Genomic DNA, 18,077 nt, shown 5'->3' on the forward strand with positions numbered 1-18,077 from the left:
TGTTAACTGTGGACTTCCCCTCTGGGAACTGCCCTGAGGAGACCCCCCCACCCCACCCTGCCTTAAACTGGGGAGACAGTACAGGGCTGGGGTCATGAAAACACTCCCTTTTTAACTGTTCCACATGATCACTTTCTAGGGGTGTGGGGGCAGTATGGGAACGCTTTAAAAAAAGAAGCGCTCACATTTATGGATGACAAAGGAGATCACCCAGGACGTGGGGTAGACAGCACCCCACCCCTCTTCTTGGGAGCGTGAGGGGAGGGAGAATGGAGATAAACTACTGGGGTGGGGCAGGGGGAGGAGGAAGAATTAAAACGCAACAATCAAACCTTTAAATAGTAACTTTTAAAAATATAAAAACAGGTCATTACAATGACTTTTCATTTTCTTTTTTTCTTCAGGAATCAATTTGTCTTCTACCCTCGCCTTCCCTTGTGGCAAGAGCCTTAACAACAGGTGGTGGCTAAGCATCCGAGACCCAGAGAGAGAGAGACTGAGAGAGGAAGAGAGACACAGACAGACTCTGGACACCCCTCCCCAGCCTCAGAAAGGTTAGGGCACCCACCTTGCCCTTCTCTTCCGCCTCCAGAGCCAGGTATGTGGAGGGGCTCACCTGGGAGCAAGAACATTGGAGAGGGGTTCACTGGGAACCCCCCTTCCTTCTAACCAGACAGGATCACACATTAGAAAATAACCCATAAAAATGCAGTATAAAAATTATCTTCCATATGCTACATCCACGGAGAGCCCACCACCAGGACTCATAACGGCCTTTAGCTTTTCCTTAAGAAAAAAAAAAAAAAAAGACCAAAGGAAAACCAAAACAAAAAACAAAATTCTAATACCTCAGAACATTTTGGTACCAAAAAGTGGCACCCGCAGGAGCTGATATTCTACCTGTAAGCTGTTTGGGCTCCTAAGAGAGACAGGAAGCCAGGAGAAGTCAGCGCGGTGCACCCCCAGCCCAACCCCAAGTCCCCTCTCCCTGCTGCCCTGCCTGGGGTGGGGGGGCAGGGAGATCAACCTTAGACTCCGTCCTGCAGGCTAAATACACATTTTCCCTCTAAGGAGAGAGTAAGGGGTCAGAGGCAGGAAAGTGGGGAGAAGGCATTTTATGAAAGGACATCACTTCTAATTCCTTTTATTCGAATTAAAAAAAAAAGCACCCACATCAGTTGCTATTTTCCTCTGGTAGCTCCCTGAGCTGAGTTGCTATGCGTTCTTCTACCTTTGTGTCCTTTTCAGGTTGTGTCCGAAGATTAAGTAGGGCTGGAGACAGAGTGCCTTTGAACTTCCATTTCTCATCACGACAACCAAGTGTGCACCAAAGAGAGATGGAGGCGGGGGTGGGGTGGGGGAGACAGACAGACAGACAGCTTCAGACACCCGAGAGGGGAGCCAAAGGGCTAAGAGGCAGGTGGAACTCAGGAGGCCACAGAAAAATTCACTGTGTTTCTGCTGCCGTCAGCCTGGGTGGGCACCCGTCTCGAGCTCTGCCTGTCCGTCAGTCTGTCTGGAGCTGGGTCCTGACATGCCTTAAGACGATTTCCAGGTCCACATGGAGACACACTCACCCAGGGGTACCTGATGGCTGACCTGGCCGCCAGCCATACTGCCCCTCCTCCACCCAGGAGTCTTCTTCCTCTCCCACTCCCCTCTCCATTCTGCCCCCCTCCCTGCCTCCCCTTCCCAGATGGGAACTTCTGTTTAAAAAAAAAAAAAAGCCACCACCACGAGTGGATTACGAATACAGCAGGCGAAATACACGGCTGGCATTGCCGGTGGGAAGGGGCCTCCTCCCCCGCTGACCAGTCCGAGATAGGAGTCTGTTATTTACACTTTTCACAAACCTTGTGCGCTGCACAATCGGGGACGTGAAACCCTCCCCCACTCCCTGGTACAAACGTGTGGTCCACACTCCAGTGTCCCCGGGCTGGGGAAGGAGGACACATCAAAAGAAAGGGGAAGGAAAGAGATTCATGAGGGTGTATGTGGAGAGCCGGAGCCATGAGCCTCCAAATCTACGTGCAGCCTCTGCCAGCATCGTTATGGGAGGAGGAGGGGAGAAATCCATGGGAGTCCGTGAGACACAGGAGTCCCGACGTGACGGGCGTGTCCTCTCAGCCCGCCGGAGCACGGTGCTGGGCCGCTCGCTGCCCGTCCTCCGTGTCTGCGGGGTCTCCCTGGCACAGCCGAGTCGGGGTCTCCCAGAGCTTGACAGCCCCGTCACAGTCCTTGCTTAGTAGATGACCTCATAAACCGTGGCCTTCTTGTCACCAGAGCCTGTTACGATATATTTGTCATCCGCCGAAATGTCACAGCTCAAGACTGACGAGGATTCCTTAGACTGGAGGAGGAGAGAAAGGACAGAAATTCACTCTCTGGGGGTACTCAGCGCTTTCTTGGTACTCGTGGGATTCACCCGCCCTCTGCCCACCCTGGAGAGCATGCTGTGAGGCCTTCAAACACAGCCCTTCCCATCAGTGGGGCCCCTTCTGCCTGCTTCCGCATAAGGAAAAGCTCATTAACTGGGCCAGATGTGATCTTTACAGTCAGCTCCGAGCAGCAAAACACAACACTTGAGTGTGAGCTTTGCATCCTGAGTTTACAAATAGGAAGAAGCGTTTCTGAGCTGAGAGCAGGTGTATCCAGTGTAACTAGAGACTCTTGAAAGTTACATGTGTGATGCACCAGATGCCAGACTTCCAAACTGCATCAAGAGAATGTCTTACTGGCTCTGAAAGAGACTGTGTGTGACTGTGTAAGTGTGCAAGACTGTGTGTGTGTCTCTCTCTCTGTGTGAGTGTATATGAGTGAGCGAGGGAGAGTGCAGCGTCAGGCCCCAGGCTTTGAAAACCCACACACAAAAAAAGCCTCTTCCCTCTCTCATACCTCTTTCTGGATCCTTCTCTGGCCCCATACCTCTCTCCTTATATTGAAGTGTTGAGATGGAAAATGAACTTACTTTAATACCAGACAACACTGCTCAGAAAAAAAAAGCTGCCCAGTTTGCTCATACGCCCGGTGCGCCTCCTGTGAGGGCTCAGTGTGCAGGCCAGAGCCAAGAGCATGTTTTCATTCCTCCTTGCTCTAGAAATCCTACAAGAGCCCCTGCTAAAAGCCCTCGCCCCAATTGGTCAGATGCCACTAGCAGCAGAGTATGGGTCCCACTGATGTGCCCAAGTCCAAACCCTCGCCGCTGGAGAAGCCGTCTTGGACTCCCAGTAGGTAGGGGTCAGGGCAAGTCCTGCTCTGCCTCCCCCATCCCTGCCCCATCACCGTGGCCAGGCCCAGACTCTCAGCAGAATCAAGAGGGGCACTTGGAGGGCAGGTAGTACCTGGAATATGCTGGCTCCATACGGAGTCCTCCAGGCGTTGAGAAGGTTATCTTTCCCAGTGCTCACAAACCACTTGCCTGCAGGCAAAGGAAACATCAGGTTGTGGGCTGCTGCCCTCTAAAGCAAGACCCGCCCCACATGGCCAGCTACCATGGAAACGCGGTGTGACCCGCTAACTAGTGCTGGGCTGACTCTTCCCTTGTGAGAAGTGTTTTGTAATCAAGACATACCACACACACACGGACACACACGGACACTCAGATACTGCCTTTCTCTGCAATCAAGGGGAGGGGTGGACAGGCTGGTACAGAGAGAGGCAGGATCTGCAGTTAATCACAGGGATTACACTTCGCCAGAAGATTCTTTTTAAAGCCACTAAGCTCAACTGACCCATCTCGATTCTACTATTGAAAGATGGCAGGAAGTACTGGGGATGGCGAAGCTCCAAGCAGCTAGAGATCCAGCCAAAGGTGGTGGGTCTCTGCAGGCACGCCACCAGAGCTTTGCCTGCGTTAAAGCTCCAGGGTTCCCAAAGCCCTGGGGGGGTGCCTGCTATTCCTGGTCCATAAAGACCTGTTGGGGTTCAGAGAGGCTGGGACTGTCCTAAGCTGCATGGCTAGTCAGTGGGCCGGCACATACTCCAGTCCAGAGCTGTGGCCACCAAAGCCCATGGTCCAAATCACCTGTAGGCAGGTGCTCTGCTCCTGCCCCAGGCCAGCAAGGTCTGGCTCTGGCCTGGTGTCACAGGTGCTTGGTACCCTGTGGCAGTACCTGCATCCTCAGATGCGGGGCGGGATGGGGGTACTGGTCTGGGTCAGGAGGCTAGTTCTGAGACCATGCTCACTTAGGGGGGCTCTGGCCCTTCTCCAAGCTCCGAGCGGCATCCCTGCACAGAGGGCTGGCCAGGTTCCCGCTCCCCCAGGCTCACCGCAGTAAGCGAACTTGAGGGACAGCACGCAGCTCTCGTGCAGGTGCAGCTGGTACTTGTCGGGCTTGGTGTGGTGCAGCACCTCCACGTTGCTGCTCTCCATGCCCACGGCCAGCCACTCCCCGGTGGGGCAGTAACCCAGCGAGAAGATCTGCAGGGGAGGGGAGGACAGAGATCAGCATCCTCCAAAACCACGGCAGCGGGGTGCCGGGGGCAGTGCGGCGGGGACAGGAGGAGGGAGAAGAGGGGCGCTCCTCCACCGCCCTGCTCAGGAACCCTGTGGGCTCAGTCTTACCGACTCCCTCCCCTAGCACCTCCCCACCTGCCATGTGCAATGTAAAGTCCCCCTCTCTCCCCCTCAAGGGAATAGGATCTCATGTTTTATCCCCAATCAACTTCCCAGGTGAGGAAGCTGAGGCTCAGAGAGGTTGCTGACTCTAAAAAGTAAAGCAGGAGAGCCAGGATTCAAACTCAGAGGTGACACAGACATTTCACTTTCAAAGTTATTCTCTGTCTCAGTGACTTTCACCTTTCCTTAAGAAAAATATGAGTAAATAAAACACTAATGTATTAAACGTGCAAGATTAAAATATTAACACAAATAATACAATAACAAAAAGTAATAATACTTAGCATTTATGGAATGCTTTCTATAGCCAGGCTTACAGCCAAGGCTTTCAGAGGGACCATTGCAGGTACTCACATCAGACCCATGAAGTAGCTATGACTATTCCCATCCCATGAATGAGAAAACTGAGGCCAAATGCTCAATGGCAGAGGAGCTGGGAATCAAGGGGCAAGTGCGACCAACTCCAAAGCCTTGTGGATTCTGCTTCACGGCCACTTCCTCCAGGAAGCCTTCCTAGATGACTCAGCTTGGTCTCAGGTCCATTTGTAATGACTGCGTGTGAGGACCCCTTGGTCCCCTGAACCAGCCCCTGAGACCCAGGGAGGGAAGGCCCCATGCTGCCCCAGTGGACGGGGAGGGTCCCAGGCGCACACCTGGGAGGTGAAGTCGTGCTGCTGCAGCTGCCGGCCCTCCCGCAGGTCCCAGGAGCGCACGGTGTTGTCCAGGCCCCCCGTCCACAGCTTGGTGCCGTCGTGGGAGATGTCTATGCAGCTGGCCCCGTCCGTGTGGCCCTGGAACTGCCTAGGAAGGCCAGGCAGGGGTGAGGGTGAGCCCCAGGGAAGCACTGACTGCTATGTTGACAGCTGTCCCAGGAAGACGCCAACTCTGCCCCAGCACAACGGGAAGCTCGAGGGCCATGGTCCCTCAGGGCTCCTCTCCCACTCGAGCGTCTCGGCCAGGGCCAGTACTTGCATGAGGTCACAGGGAGGGAGGACTCAGACCCAGCAGCTTAAGCTCCTCCAAACCGGTCTCAACGCCGCCTCTTCTCCCCACATCTCTGCGTGTCTCAACTTATCTGAGTTCTGCCCTGCCAGGTCTGCCCTAGGCCCCCTCTCCCTGGAGCCTGGTGCAAGCTCCTGGTCCACAGAGCCCTCCCGCCTCTGTGGGCACCTGGTACAAGCCGTCCTTTCACCTGGGTGCCCTCACCTGTGCCACCCCGGCCACCCCACAACACCTCAGACCAGCTGGTTGCAGCCATGATGCCAGCACGGCCTCCCCAGGGCGAGGACACCCCCGCTCCCCCCCGTGCCTCACCTGACCAGCGTCTGGTTGTGCAGGTCCCACACGGCAATGTTCCCATCACTGCAGCAGGAGAAGCAGACTTTGGCGTCAGGGCTGATGGCCAGGGCGTAGCAGGCCGGAGCCGAGGACGTCAACTCAGCCTTGATGCGGGGCGTGGGCGAGGCCAGGTCCCAGATGGTGAGCGTGCTGGCCTCGCCGCCCACGATGAGCGTGCGCCCATCAGGGAGCAGCTTGCAGGAGCGGATGTAGTTGTCCCTGTTCTGAAGGGGGAGGGGACAATGCTCAGCGCCACCCACCTCTCCTCCCGGGGACCGGGAGAGTCACATCCAGCAACACTGAGCACCCTTGCCACATCTGCTCTCTTCCTGCCCTTAATCGCGGCTGCCAGGCTGACCCCACTGCTCACTCGTGACTTTTTAAACTTTCACTTCTTCACAGACCCCTGGAGACCAGCATCATCTCCCCAGACAACGAAAGCAGGGTTCAGAGAAGTTTGCCAGGTTGCCCAGAGTCGCTCAGTCGATACAGGGCTGCGCCTGGCCAGGTCAGTGGGGCACTGCCCCAGGCCCCAGCTCTCCTGTAACAGCTAGAAGGGATGCCCGCAGCCCTAGGATCCTCACCAGGCAGTCCAGCTGGGAGATGGGGCTCTTGCTCCCCGGCTGGCTGATGTCCCAGATCTTCACGCAGCCCTTGCCTCCTGTGTAGACGTGGCGCGTGGGGTTGCTGATGGTCACCGCACACACCACCTCCCCGTGGCTGAGAGTGTTGATCTGCCGGGCGTGCCTGGGGATGCCAGGGCCTGCCAGGGCGTCGTGGGGGAAGGGCACGGGCTGCATCTGCCCATCAGCGCTCACATGGAAAGAGTAGGCTCTGAAAGGGGGAGAACCACGTTTCTGCCATCTCCAGTCCTCTAACAGTTTCTCCTAACTGGCCCTAACCCCTGCCTGGCCTGCCTGCCTCCAAGGTGTCCCCTGCCCTCATCTTAGGAAACCTGGTAACCCTAACCTCCTTGACCTGGTTCCACCAGGACGGAGACAGCTTCATAGTCCTGCCTTGACTTCTGCCCCTGCTTATAGATCCTCGCTCCGAACCACGTCACTGACCCCTCGTTGCCTTGGAACACCCTCTCCCGCCATCTATACAATCTCTAGCACTCTGACCCTGGAAAGGGCCCAGCTTGAATGCCACCCCTCCTCTAGGAGCCAGTAGTATTAGGGAAGAAAATCTGCTTGCCCCCCATCCCTGAATGAATCACAGAGTACACATCAGAGCCAGGGGTGAGCCAGTGTAGTCTGCCCGCTGGTTCAGGTCATAGGAGTGCCAGCTGCGGCTAGAACCCACAGGAACCCCCAGGGCAGGGAAGATCCGTGGCATCTGGTTGGGAAGCCCAACATGTGAAATGTTCCTCCCCTCTCAAGTCCAGGGATCACAACCTCAACCCCAAACCTTCTTCCCCTTTCAGAGGGAGCCTGGGGGCGATCAGGAGTGCAGCCAGGCAGCCATCAGTGGGATTGCAACCTGCCCCAGGGGCACCCCTAGAGAGGCAGACACCTTTCCCCAGGAGAGGCCCATCAGGGCAGGGGATGGGTGAGTGGGTGGTGTGCTCTCTGCCCTCCCCAACAAGCAGAAAATAAGTAGTCAAGGCTTACGGTTTTCCACCAGGAATGGAGGCGAGGCTTGAGGGCAGGCCTGTGGCCCGCATGGGAGGGTGAGGGTCAAAGCCAACCTGTAAGGCAAGACAAGGCCAGCCCTTAGTGAGGGGTGCCGCCCTCCGTCCCCCTACTATACAACGCCGCCACCCCAGCTTCCTCCTCCACCACGTCCTGTCCCACCAGCACCACGCTGCCTCTTCAGAGCCCAAGATGGCTGAGCAGAGCAAAGCCCCTGTTCCAGCGACAACACAGGCCGGGGCCCTCTCAGTAACAGCAGACACGCCTTGGTATAACACGTGGGCAGCCCCACGGGCCGAGGCCCTGCCTCGTGAAATCTCCTGACTCACCATGGGAGTCCCACCCCAGAGCGCCCAGAGAGACGGGTGCCAGCCCCGCTTCCCAGATGGAAGGGCAGCCCAGGGCGGCTGCTGGTGGAGGTCACGTGGTGACCAAAGGGCAGGGGTGGGAACCAGGCCTGTGACCCCAAGAGTGTTCCCTTCTGCTTCCTCATGAACACTCTCCCCCAAGGAGCTGCCTGTCACTGGACCCAGAGGCGCCCCCTGCATGCAGGACGGGTCTCTCTAACCCCCTCCACTCCCCTCCCACTCCTTGCCCAGCCCCCCAAAAAGGAGCCAAAAGGTCTACGTACAGCTCCAAAGCTCACCATTGGCGATCGGCCGTAGGCGGCAGCAGCGGCGGCTGCAGCCGCGCTCATCTGGGGCGGGATGTTGTGGAGGCCTGCGTAGGCGCTGGGGCTGGTGAGGGAGCCATTCATCTCGTGGTGGCTCATCATGGCAAAGGGCGCGGCGTAGGAGCTGGTGATGGAGATGGGCGTGCGCAGGGCCGAGGCTGCAAGGAGGCGGAGGTAAGCCCGGACGCACCGCCAAGGGGAGAGGGTCCCACCCCCTCCATCCAGGAAAAGCGCAGGCCACCAGGCTGCCTCTGGCCCAGAAGCAATCTTTCCTGTCTTCTCAAGCTATCCACTCCAGGCAGTCCTCCTGGGCTGAGCTCACCTACCAGAGATCCCCATGTTCACAGCCCAAGAAGGTTTGAGGTGAGAGATGTGCCCACCTTTTTTTTATAGAACAAGATTCAGAGGCCCAGAGAAGAGCATTTTTCAGAATCTCACAGAACTAACAACAAAGGCAGACAGACACTGATGGTGTCCCGAGCTGTCTAAAGCTCCGTCCACACGCTGAGCTCAACAGTGGCCTCAGTAAGCCCTGACATGAGTGCTGAAGCAGCAGGCGTTCACCTCGGTGTCAAACCTGACCAAGTCCCGCAGAGACAGGCCCTCACTCCGACTCCCTGCCTGGTGCTCTGGCCCATCTGTGAGGCTCCAGCCCTGGCCCGGGGCAGACCCTCCCCTCAAGCACAGTCAGCTCAGCCCCATTGTGCCTACCCATTATACCTAGCGGGTCCATGCCTGGAGGTTTGCCTGGCATCGACCGGAGCCCCGGGGTCGTGCTGGTGCCAGGAGTTGGGGCATCATTCCGCGGGGTTGGTGTGTTGGACTTGAGTCCAGGGGTGGAGGATTTGTCATTCTGCAAGGGGGAAACGCAGACACCAAAGGAGGCTATGAAGATTCCTTTCTCCAAGAGCTAGACACCACATGAGGCCTAGTTCTCAATCTTCTGCCACACAACCCCTTCATTCTTGCCCAATCTTGTTTGGCAGGGACTGTGTTCATTGTTCCCATTTTACAGATGCAGCAACCGAGGCTCAGAAAGAGTAACTAAGCACAGGGTTCAGCCTGTACGTGGTAAAGCCAGGATGTGAACCCAGGCCAAGCCCCAATCCATGTGCTTTCTGCTCCACCCCTCCACCTTCTAATCAGCAGCACTCCAGGTGCAGCCCCTTTTCCAGAAACTTTTTCTCTCTGCCCCAACCCTCCCTAGCCCTCTCCTAGTCTCTGCGGTGCCAGGAGCAGACCCCCACATACATGACCAAGGTCTTTGGTCTTGGAGGAGGGCGTGCTGCTGGAGGAGGCCACCGAGGCGGGGCTGGTGGGGGCATCCTTCTTCAGGCCACGGGCCTTGTCCAGCCCATTTTCAGGAGGGGAGTGTGCCGGGCTGACCCGGGGTGTCGCAGGGTCCTAAGGACACAAGTGAGGCAGAGATGTGCTAAGAGCTACGATGAGCCTGAGTCTTCTCTGGTCCCAAGGGGAGGCCACCAGCTCTTAACAACCTAGTCTGACCCTTCCTCATCCCAGAGACGGGGAGACTGAGGACAGAGCGGGTGGGTGGACGGGATCTGCTCAAGATCAAACATGAGTTCAGGCCTCCATGCTGGGGAGCTGGCCCTCTTGACTTCGTGTAGATCCCTTCTAGCTCCTCATTCCCAGCTGAGGCTGACCCACGGGGCTCACCACCCTAAAACCCTAGGGATGGTGCGGAGAATAGAGCTGACCTAGAGGACCAGGGGAGCCGGCCCCCCACTGGGATCTTCAGGGGTCTCTCTCTCTGGAGACCCATCCTAGGAAGCCAGCATGCTGAATGACTCCCCAGCCACTAAGCAGCCAAGTCCTGTCTTCCTCCTCCTGACCAGCCTGATGCCCCCAACCCAAAGGCCTCAAACCCAGCTGGGGCTGCCGGTAAGGGTGCAATAGCCGAGACCCAACAGCTCCCACCTGGGACAGGAACCATCTCCAACTCCCCACGCAGAAAGCCACCCTGCGACCGGGAACTGCCCTCACCTCATTGGAAACGTCCACCACTAGATCATCACTCTTGTCCCCGTCACTATCCTGCATGGAGAGAGAAGCCAATGAGAGGCCACACCCACCCCAGACTGAGCCCAAACCATCCCATTTCCACCAGCCAGGAGCTGAACCTCAGCCAAACCCCAAAGTGCACACTGTCCCCACTCAGCCCCACCAGCGGCGGCCTCCTCTTTGCTGCTTACTAGTGCAGCCTCCCGGACCCAGGGTCTTTCGGCTCCCACAGCCACCGGCAGCGTCACCCACAACTGCCCCCATTATATTTCTAAGCTTCCTTTAACTTGTCCCTCTGGAGCCAAACACCTCTCTCCAGTTGGCCTGACATCCGCCATCACTTGTACATACACTGGTCTCGTTCCATCATTTCCATCACAGTGTGGGAAGGGTGATTAGCCTCATCTCCCAGAAACGCAGCTGAGGCTTTGGCTGCGCGATACGCCCAAAGCCCCAGAGCAGCCAAGGAGCTGGACAGGGAGGGCTGGGCCCAAGGGCACTGGCTCCCACACCGCATTGCCCCCTGCCCTCTGCCCCAGCTCTCAGCCCTGCCCAGCCTGGCACAGAGCAGAAACCATGACCACCTGTAGGGTCAAAGTATGAGGGCACCAGGGATGGCACCTGGAGCAGACCACAGATTCTGAGGGGGCGGTGATGGTAGCACGGGGTTGTGGGTCCATCTGGGGGGGCCCCTAACTCTCCCCAGACTCCACAGGGCCCAGGGGGACCTCTCTGCTCACTCCCTCCTGGCTGTGGCCCATATGCTCACAGCGCACTGATCTATGCAGGCTTCCCATGCCCAGGCCACCTGCCCTCCTCAGCAGGCCACCTCTCCTCCCCAACCTGTACCTGACTCTTCCACGACCAGGCCCTGGGGCGGGGGAGGGCTCCTCCTTCAGCCCAGCCGACCCAACACAAACCCCAGCAGAGCCCCCAGACGTACGTATCGGCTCAAACTGTCCTTCTCTTCTGCTTTCCGCTTCTTGGCTTCCATGCTGTAGTCTGCAGATCCCCGGTGCTTCTCACTAGCTCGCAGGCTTTCCGAGGGCGACACTGAGTTATTCTGGAAGCAAGGAGGAGACTCAGTGTGAACATTTCATTCGTGCATCGATATAGCTCAGTGGGGTGACCCAGAAGGTCAGTTGAGGTGTCGTGTGTGCCCTGTAGGTCTTGGCTCCATCAGAGCCTCACCAGGGAGGGACGCCCTCCCAACTCCCCAGATTTGGTTCCTCTGGGAGAGGCCCTGAGAGCATGACAATTCTCTTTTGTAGCAATGTCGCTGCTGTTAGATAATTAACCTTGCACGAGCCACTGGCCTCTGGCCTATTAGCCTGTGCGCTTCATGAAGGCGGGGGTCGCACCTATCTCCTTTTCCACCCCTCTGTGCTCAAAGAATGGATAAACTGAATTTGTACAGAGTCTTGAAGACGGATCTGAGCCGACAAACTGGGGCTATGCACAATACCTCATCTGCTAAACCTGACAGGAAGAGGGACTGACAGGCAGGGGAGCTGCCAGGTGCCAACAGGTCTCCCAGTGTAAGTACGCAACGGGGCATTTTGTGTGAATGCCCCTCCATGACGGCTTGGCCTCCCGCAATTTTAGAGAGAAACACCAGGGTTGCAATGATGCAGAAAACACAATGTCATGAAGCCTCTCCCTCTGAAGATGGGAAAAGGCATAGAGGGCAGGTGGAATTCCCCTCCACTCTGTGATGATGGCCAAATCCAGGTCCCGAGACGACGGGAAACGTGCCCAAGGTCCCCCAGCAGGAGGCCACTTGAAGAAAACCCGAGGCTTTTATGCCTGGAAAGAACTAATGAGTTCTCCCTTCAACTACAAAGCAAGTGAGGATGAGAAGAGTTTGGAATGTAAGGCCTGGGAAGAGGGAAGGTGGGCTAACAAGGTGAGGCAGGAGAAACAATGACAGTGGGTCTGAGGATGGAGCAGTCTTGGAAGTTGAGAGCTTCTCTCAGAGAAGGACTCCAGCTGGTGGTGCGATGGGTGAGTAGGGAACAACAGGCGTCACGTGGCCTCCAACACCAGGCTGGGAGCAGACAGGGAGGTGCGATGGGCAGGGGTACCTGCCAGCAAACCTCTGTGCCAAGGGAAAGATACCACAACCCCCTCTAGGGGACCACTGAGGTTTGTTCCTTCCTAAGAGACTACACTGGTGGCTCAGTGGTAAAGAATCCACCTGCCAATGCAGGAGACACAGGTTCATCCCCTGGGTCAGAAAGATCCCCTGGAGAAGGGAATGGCAACCTATTCCAGTATTCTTGCCTGTAGAATCCCATGAAGGGGAGGAGCCAGGCAGCTACAGTCCGTGGGGTCGCAGAAGAGTGGGACACGACTGAATGACCAAACAATAACACGACAAGAGACCGCACTGCACCTTCCCCTGCAGCCCTCGGCACCTTCTTCTGTGCACCTGCCTTGGATCAGGCTTGAGGCTAGATGCAGGTGTGGAGGAATGAACAAGATGCAGTCCCTGCCCTCCAGCAGCTGACCGCCCAGCTGGGGCAGGGCGGGGAGCAAAGTCCAGTCCATCCTCGTCCCCGTGCCCAGGGGTGTGTGACAAGCCTACGTGGGGACCTGCAGAGATGTCTCCTCAAAGGCGGAGGCCTTCCAGAGGCAGATGGAAAGTCTCCCCACTTCCCCCAGAGGCAGGGTCTGGCGTTCTGCGGGGAGCTGTGCGGGAAGGAGCCACAGAACCTCATTTCCTCCCCTAAGCCGGTTTCTGGGCAGCCCTTCCCTGCCAAGCTTCTGCCTGAAGCAAATTAAAATGGCAGAGTTATCAAGCCTTGAAGAAAATATGGAGGTTATAATGGAAGTGCAGCTTCAACCTTCCCCGCAGCTGGGCAGGCGCGGCAGCGATGCGCGCATAGCCGCAATTCAATTAGCCGCGGCGAGCGCCGGCAGAAAAATCACTGTCATTTCATTTCATTTCCTCCGACGGCGACCACCCCGTGCTAAGCAGAAACACTCCCAGCCCCTCTGCTCTTGCGCGGGTAGCAAGGAGAGGGGGGCGTGCGGCCGCTCCTGTTTCTCCCCGCGACCCAGGCCGCGGCTCCGAGAACAGCGGGCTCTTTCTTTTGCAGTCAGCTGCAAAGCCTCGCTGCTACCGGAGGAGAGTCATGTCAGGCGTTTAGCGGCATCGATCCAGCCCGCCTCTGGCTGGCAGGCGGCCAAAAAACTAAGTATTTTTTATTGCTTCGGCTAGGCAAGGAAATATGAATGAAGCTACCTCTAATTGGACTCCAGACTAACCCCTCCGGGACAGCTTCCAGCCCGGCCAGTCGGCCCCCCTCCCACTCCGACACGGCCCTGTCTTTCCTGCCGGGGCCTCATCTGTTGACAGCCTGGTTTCCAAAGGGCTGATTACGTTCGTTTCCACTTCCCGCGACACCATGGCTACGTGCACACATGTGAGCCCCTACCGCCTACCCCCAGGGCCGGCCCACAGCCCTCTGGGGCAAGGACGGTGACCCCATTCATTTCCATTGAACTCTCCAGGGGCCCCTCTGCCCTGTCTCAACATCGGCGAGCACTGTAAAGAGCCCCGATCTTGGGGGCTCCTCGTGGGATTCTTTAGCAGAAAGCATTCACAGAGAGGGCGCAAAGCCAAGGCCAAGAGAGATGAGGATGAGGACGTGTGAAGGCAGTGAAGGGATTGAGCAGCCACTGCTCTCTGTGGCAAGTCCGTGGTAAGCAGGTAAGCTGGGTCCTGGGTCCTGTGCTAAGTGGGGTCTTCCTAACTAAGGAGAGAGGCTGGCTGAGCAGGAATATTCCCATATTACAGATGGAGAAACTGAGGCTGGGAGAGGCCAAGAGGGCTACCCAATGCCCCATGAAGCTGGGACCAGGCTGAGCCTTGAGGTGTCTAGCCCAGCCCTCTTCCTGTCTAGGTAAACTACCTCTCCAAAAATGTCACCTCCTGGGATCAACACGAAAGCAATCAAAATGGATTTGCAGCTTCAGCTGTTCCTTTCTTATGCACCTAGCCATTCCTGGGCCCAAATGACCTGGATTTCTGAGCACACAGGCGAGAGCCTCGGGGACGGATGTGAGCACTGCTGCTGATGCGAGGTTCAGAATCAGCCCAGTGGAGGACTGGGGAGGGGACATGGGTCGAGATGGAGAAGCCACCCGAGGAAGCTGCTGTTTAGATGGTTAGTTAACTGCCTGACCTTCCAAGTCCTACTTAACACGAGGTAATAACCAAAGCCATCCTAACAGATTAGATGGCCCCAGATATAAGGACAGTGATGAGGAATAAAATAGCTTTGCTAATCGCTGGAGGATTTTTTTATCCAGACTCCACTGCGCTCATTCAGAAGGCTTATTCACTTGAAACAGAACCTCTGAGCCTCAGTGTGATCAGAAAGATTTACGGCAAATCTCAGAGCTGGCAGACACGCAGGCAGCCTGGCCTTAATGCTCGCTTGTGAGCACTTCTTAAACCAAGTTAAAGCCTGCAACAGGGAGAAACCTCAGGTGTTGGGAGGAAATAAAGACGATACAGGATCATATAGGAGACAGCCAACCTAGGGGACAGGGAGGGAACTCCGGCCCCAAATGAGGGAGGGACACCAGGGTCCCGAGCTCTGGGGTCAGCCCCGTGACTCCACAACCCCCCTTGTACGACCCAGGGCTGGCCGGCTGACCTCTCCAGTAATCACCTCTTATATAAAAAGGGGGTTAGTTACAGCTCACTTAGCCCAAATCTTCATTTGACAAACGATGGCCCTAAAGCCTGGAGAGGTAAAAGCTTGCCCAAGTGAAGGTCAATCAACAGGTGATAACAGCTCTTATTTCATGACAATACCCGGCCACCCCCAGGAGCCCACACAGGGTACCCCAAGTACCCTGCACCCCGAACGCACCCCACAGGCCCCAGAGTGCCAGCACTTACCGCACTGGATTCTCTCTCTTCAGGGACAGAAGGCCAGGAAAGGAGGAGGGTCAGGTCCCACAACACAGAAAAACAAAAAGAAAGCAAGGTCAGTCTCGTCCATCTGGCTTTTATGCTTTGCTAGTTCACGGGTTTTAAAATGGGCAGTGGCCTCGCTCTCTGAGTCACCCCGGGTCAGCCAAGGCAGAGCCATTAGGTGACGTCTCTCAGTTTGGAAATTAACCGCCCCAATTCCATCGCTTCGCCGGGCCACCAGGCCTGGGTGGGGCTGCAGGGGGCTCTGTGGCCTAGCTCTCCCTGCCATGCTGAGAAGGGTGCCAAGATTACTGGTCAGCAGTTTTTAAAGCCACGAGCCTGGGAAGGATCGTGCTATGTAAAATATCCATAGGATCTGAGAGTTGAGAACATTACTGTTATTTCTTTTTAATTAATTATAGGAGTGGTTTTTTGGTATGGTGGTGTTTTTATCACCCTTCTGTTTCTTTGCCAAGAGCCCCTGGAAGCAGAGGCCTCTGATTATCTGCCTAGTCAAGCACTAGCTCCCTGGTCCTCCTGTCTGCTGCAGAGAGGCCCTCTTCCTCTGTCGGGAGGATCATCCTAAGGCAGAGACAAAAATCTTAGTCTCAGTTCCCAGGACCTGCTACCACTCCCCAGCCCCGGCCTGGGCAGGATGGTGACGCTCCAAGGCCCTCATGCCCATAAGGCATTGGCATGTGCCCCAGTGAAATCTAAGCATAAATCAAACCACCACATGGTACACCTTGAATGTGATGTTATGTGTCAATTACGTATCAAAGCTAGAAAAAAACATCTGAGGGCAGACCACACAAAGTGGTCCTGTTTGCAAAGGGTCTGCTAGGAAGCCAGGCCCTTTCCCATCCCGATAAAACGAAGCCCTCCTGATGCCCTCCAGCTTCCTTGCGGGAAGGGCTGAGTAAAGGATGGGGGGCATTCTCATTCCCCATCTTCCCAGTCCTCTCCCTGTAGCGGCACCAGCACTGTCTCTATGTAGCGTACAGCCCCCTAACACGTCTTTACTTGAAAGTCAACTGGGTACCTTTTCCAAGGATCCTTGATGGGTTAAACACCTGGGAACTTGGCCTCTGTTCTCAGAGGGCTAATGATCTCTGTGAGGATGAAACGTTTTCCAGGGAAGGATAGAAGATGATGGCAACAGAGGTCTTGGGACCCCGACTCTTAAACTCCCCTGGGAATTTGGAAAAACCCTCAGCTTGGCCAGGAGGCCCGCCTGAAGGAATGGGACTGGGGCTGACCCTTGGAGAGTGGGCAGGGTGTAGCTAGGAAGATGGGAGGGTACTCTAGGATGAAAGGACCAGATGTCTTCCAGGGCAGAGCAGAGTGGGTACACTTAGGGCAGAGCAGAGTGGGTACACTCAGGGCCTGGGGATGGGTCTGGGGGTGGGCCTGGTCTCCAGGCACCAGGAGCTTCACTGATGGACAGCTCCAAGGCTTGCTAACTCCTGGTCCTCGGGTGGCAGCGTCCGCGGTGTCCACTCACAGCAGGGCCCCTAGAGCCTCTGCCCACACCCCACCCCCGCCCTTGCCCCTGCCCCGGCCCCGGGTCGCACCTCTGTGGTCCAGCTCATGGTGGTTCTTCTCGTCCTTCACTGACAGGTGGGCCTGGCTGCCCAGTGCACCAAGCGCCAGCAGCCCTGAGCTGCTCCCCGTCACTGGGGGGATCCCTGGAGGCTGGAGGCCTGACGGGTGGGGTGGCAGCTGGACCGGGGGGCCGTGTGTGGCATGGGAGAGGTGCTGCGCCTGGAGCTGCTGTTGCTGCAATGAAGTGGGTGGTGAGCACGGCCGAGCCAGCAGGGCGGCAGAGGCCTGGGCCGCCCTCTCGCTCCTCCAGGAGGCAGCAGGGGAACGCGCACCCCCCAAAGCTTCATCCCCAGCTCAGGCCACATGCTGTCATGCTGGAGGAAGTCTGTTAATGGACTGCAATTTAGACACAAGATTTATGATGGCAAACACCACCTCCTCCCCAACCAGGACAGAATTTCTCAATGTATGATTCCCAGCCCAAGATAAATAAAGCATGCATTTAAAAACCACAGTCATCAGGGCTCCCTCTCTGTGGAGGGCGATCCACTTTTAAGCTCCCAGCGGTCACAGTTTTGCTCATGCTTACATGCCTGCCAACGTCAGCAGCCAGCGTCTCCCACCCTTAACCCCAACCCTGGGGAAGACTCCCTAATTCTGAAGAACTCCACGCCTGTCTTACAGAGCAAGAGCAGCACACAGCAGAAGAGTCCTGGGATCAAGAAGAGTTTGGGGCCAGAGGAATGAGAACCAATGTCACTGAACAGGAGAGTGGAGAACAGGGTGAAAAGGGGGGCTTTGGAATTAAGACAGATCTGGATCCAAATCCCAGCCCTGGCACTTACTAGCTGGGTGACCTCAGGTGGGTCACTAAGTGATCTCTTAACAATAGCTAACATTTACCAGAGGGCTTTTCATGGCCCCCCTTCTCCCCTACTTTCCCCAAATCTAGACAGGTATTAATGCAGTTATTATCATCAATAGATGGAGAAGGAAATGGCAACCCACGCCAGTATTCTTGCCTGGAAAATCCCATGGACTGAGGAGCCTGGAGGGCTACAGTCCACGGGGTCCCAGAGTTGGACAGGACTGAGCATGCATGACAACGACGACCATCAACAGCAAGGACAACAATCCCTAGTCAAGGATTCTGCTCTGTGGATGTCTCGAACACCTCAACCTAGCACTGGTCTCAGGGTCTTCTCTTCCCCTCGTCCCCTTGTTCTCCCCCAGCAGCCGAGACAAAACACCCTTTATCAATCTTAAGATTGTGTCAAGAACCATGGGCACTGTGCCGCTGACTACACCATGACCAAA

The 18,077-nt window shown here is 56.4% G+C and overlaps 1 protein-coding gene across 12 annotated transcripts in view; it reads right to left on the reverse strand.

Annotated features, from left to right (window-relative positions):
- Positions 1-329: 329 nt before the first annotated feature.
- TLE3 (TLE family member 3, transcriptional corepressor) overlaps positions 330-18,077 on the reverse strand; it is a 49,324-nt gene continuing 31,576 nt past the window's right edge. For 3 of the 12 annotated variants that reach the window (XM_070796994.1, XM_070796993.1, XM_070796998.1), the window contains 14 exons: positions 16,790-16,994; positions 15,201-15,217; positions 11,229-11,348; positions 10,268-10,318; positions 9,515-9,667; positions 8,975-9,116; positions 8,222-8,421; positions 7,570-7,646; positions 6,541-6,790; positions 5,933-6,180; positions 5,272-5,419; positions 4,270-4,420; positions 3,342-3,418; positions 330-2,350 (listed from right to left, as the gene is read on the reverse strand). In XM_070796994.1, coding sequence (XP_070653095.1) covers positions 2,243-2,350; positions 3,342-3,418; positions 4,270-4,420; positions 5,272-5,419; positions 5,933-6,180; positions 6,541-6,790; positions 7,570-7,646; positions 8,222-8,421; positions 8,975-9,116; positions 9,515-9,667; positions 10,268-10,318; positions 11,229-11,348; positions 15,201-15,217; positions 16,790-16,994 — 1,947 coding nt within the window. In that variant the 3' untranslated portion in view covers positions 330-2,242. The remainder of the gene's footprint in view (positions 2,351-3,341; positions 3,419-4,269; positions 4,421-5,271; positions 5,420-5,932; positions 6,181-6,540; positions 6,791-7,569; positions 7,647-8,221; positions 8,422-8,974; positions 9,117-9,514; positions 9,668-10,267; positions 10,319-11,228; positions 11,349-15,200; positions 15,218-16,789; positions 16,995-18,077) is intronic. The other 9 variants (XM_070796996.1, XM_019967738.2, XM_070796997.1 and 6 more) reach the window with 6 other exon arrangements.

This window comes from Bos indicus, chromosome 10, assembly GCF_029378745.1.
Source record: "Bos indicus isolate NIAB-ARS_2022 breed Sahiwal x Tharparkar chromosome 10, NIAB-ARS_B.indTharparkar_mat_pri_1.0, whole genome shotgun sequence".
NCBI classification, from domain to species: domain Eukaryota; kingdom Metazoa; phylum Chordata; class Mammalia; order Artiodactyla; family Bovidae; genus Bos; species Bos indicus.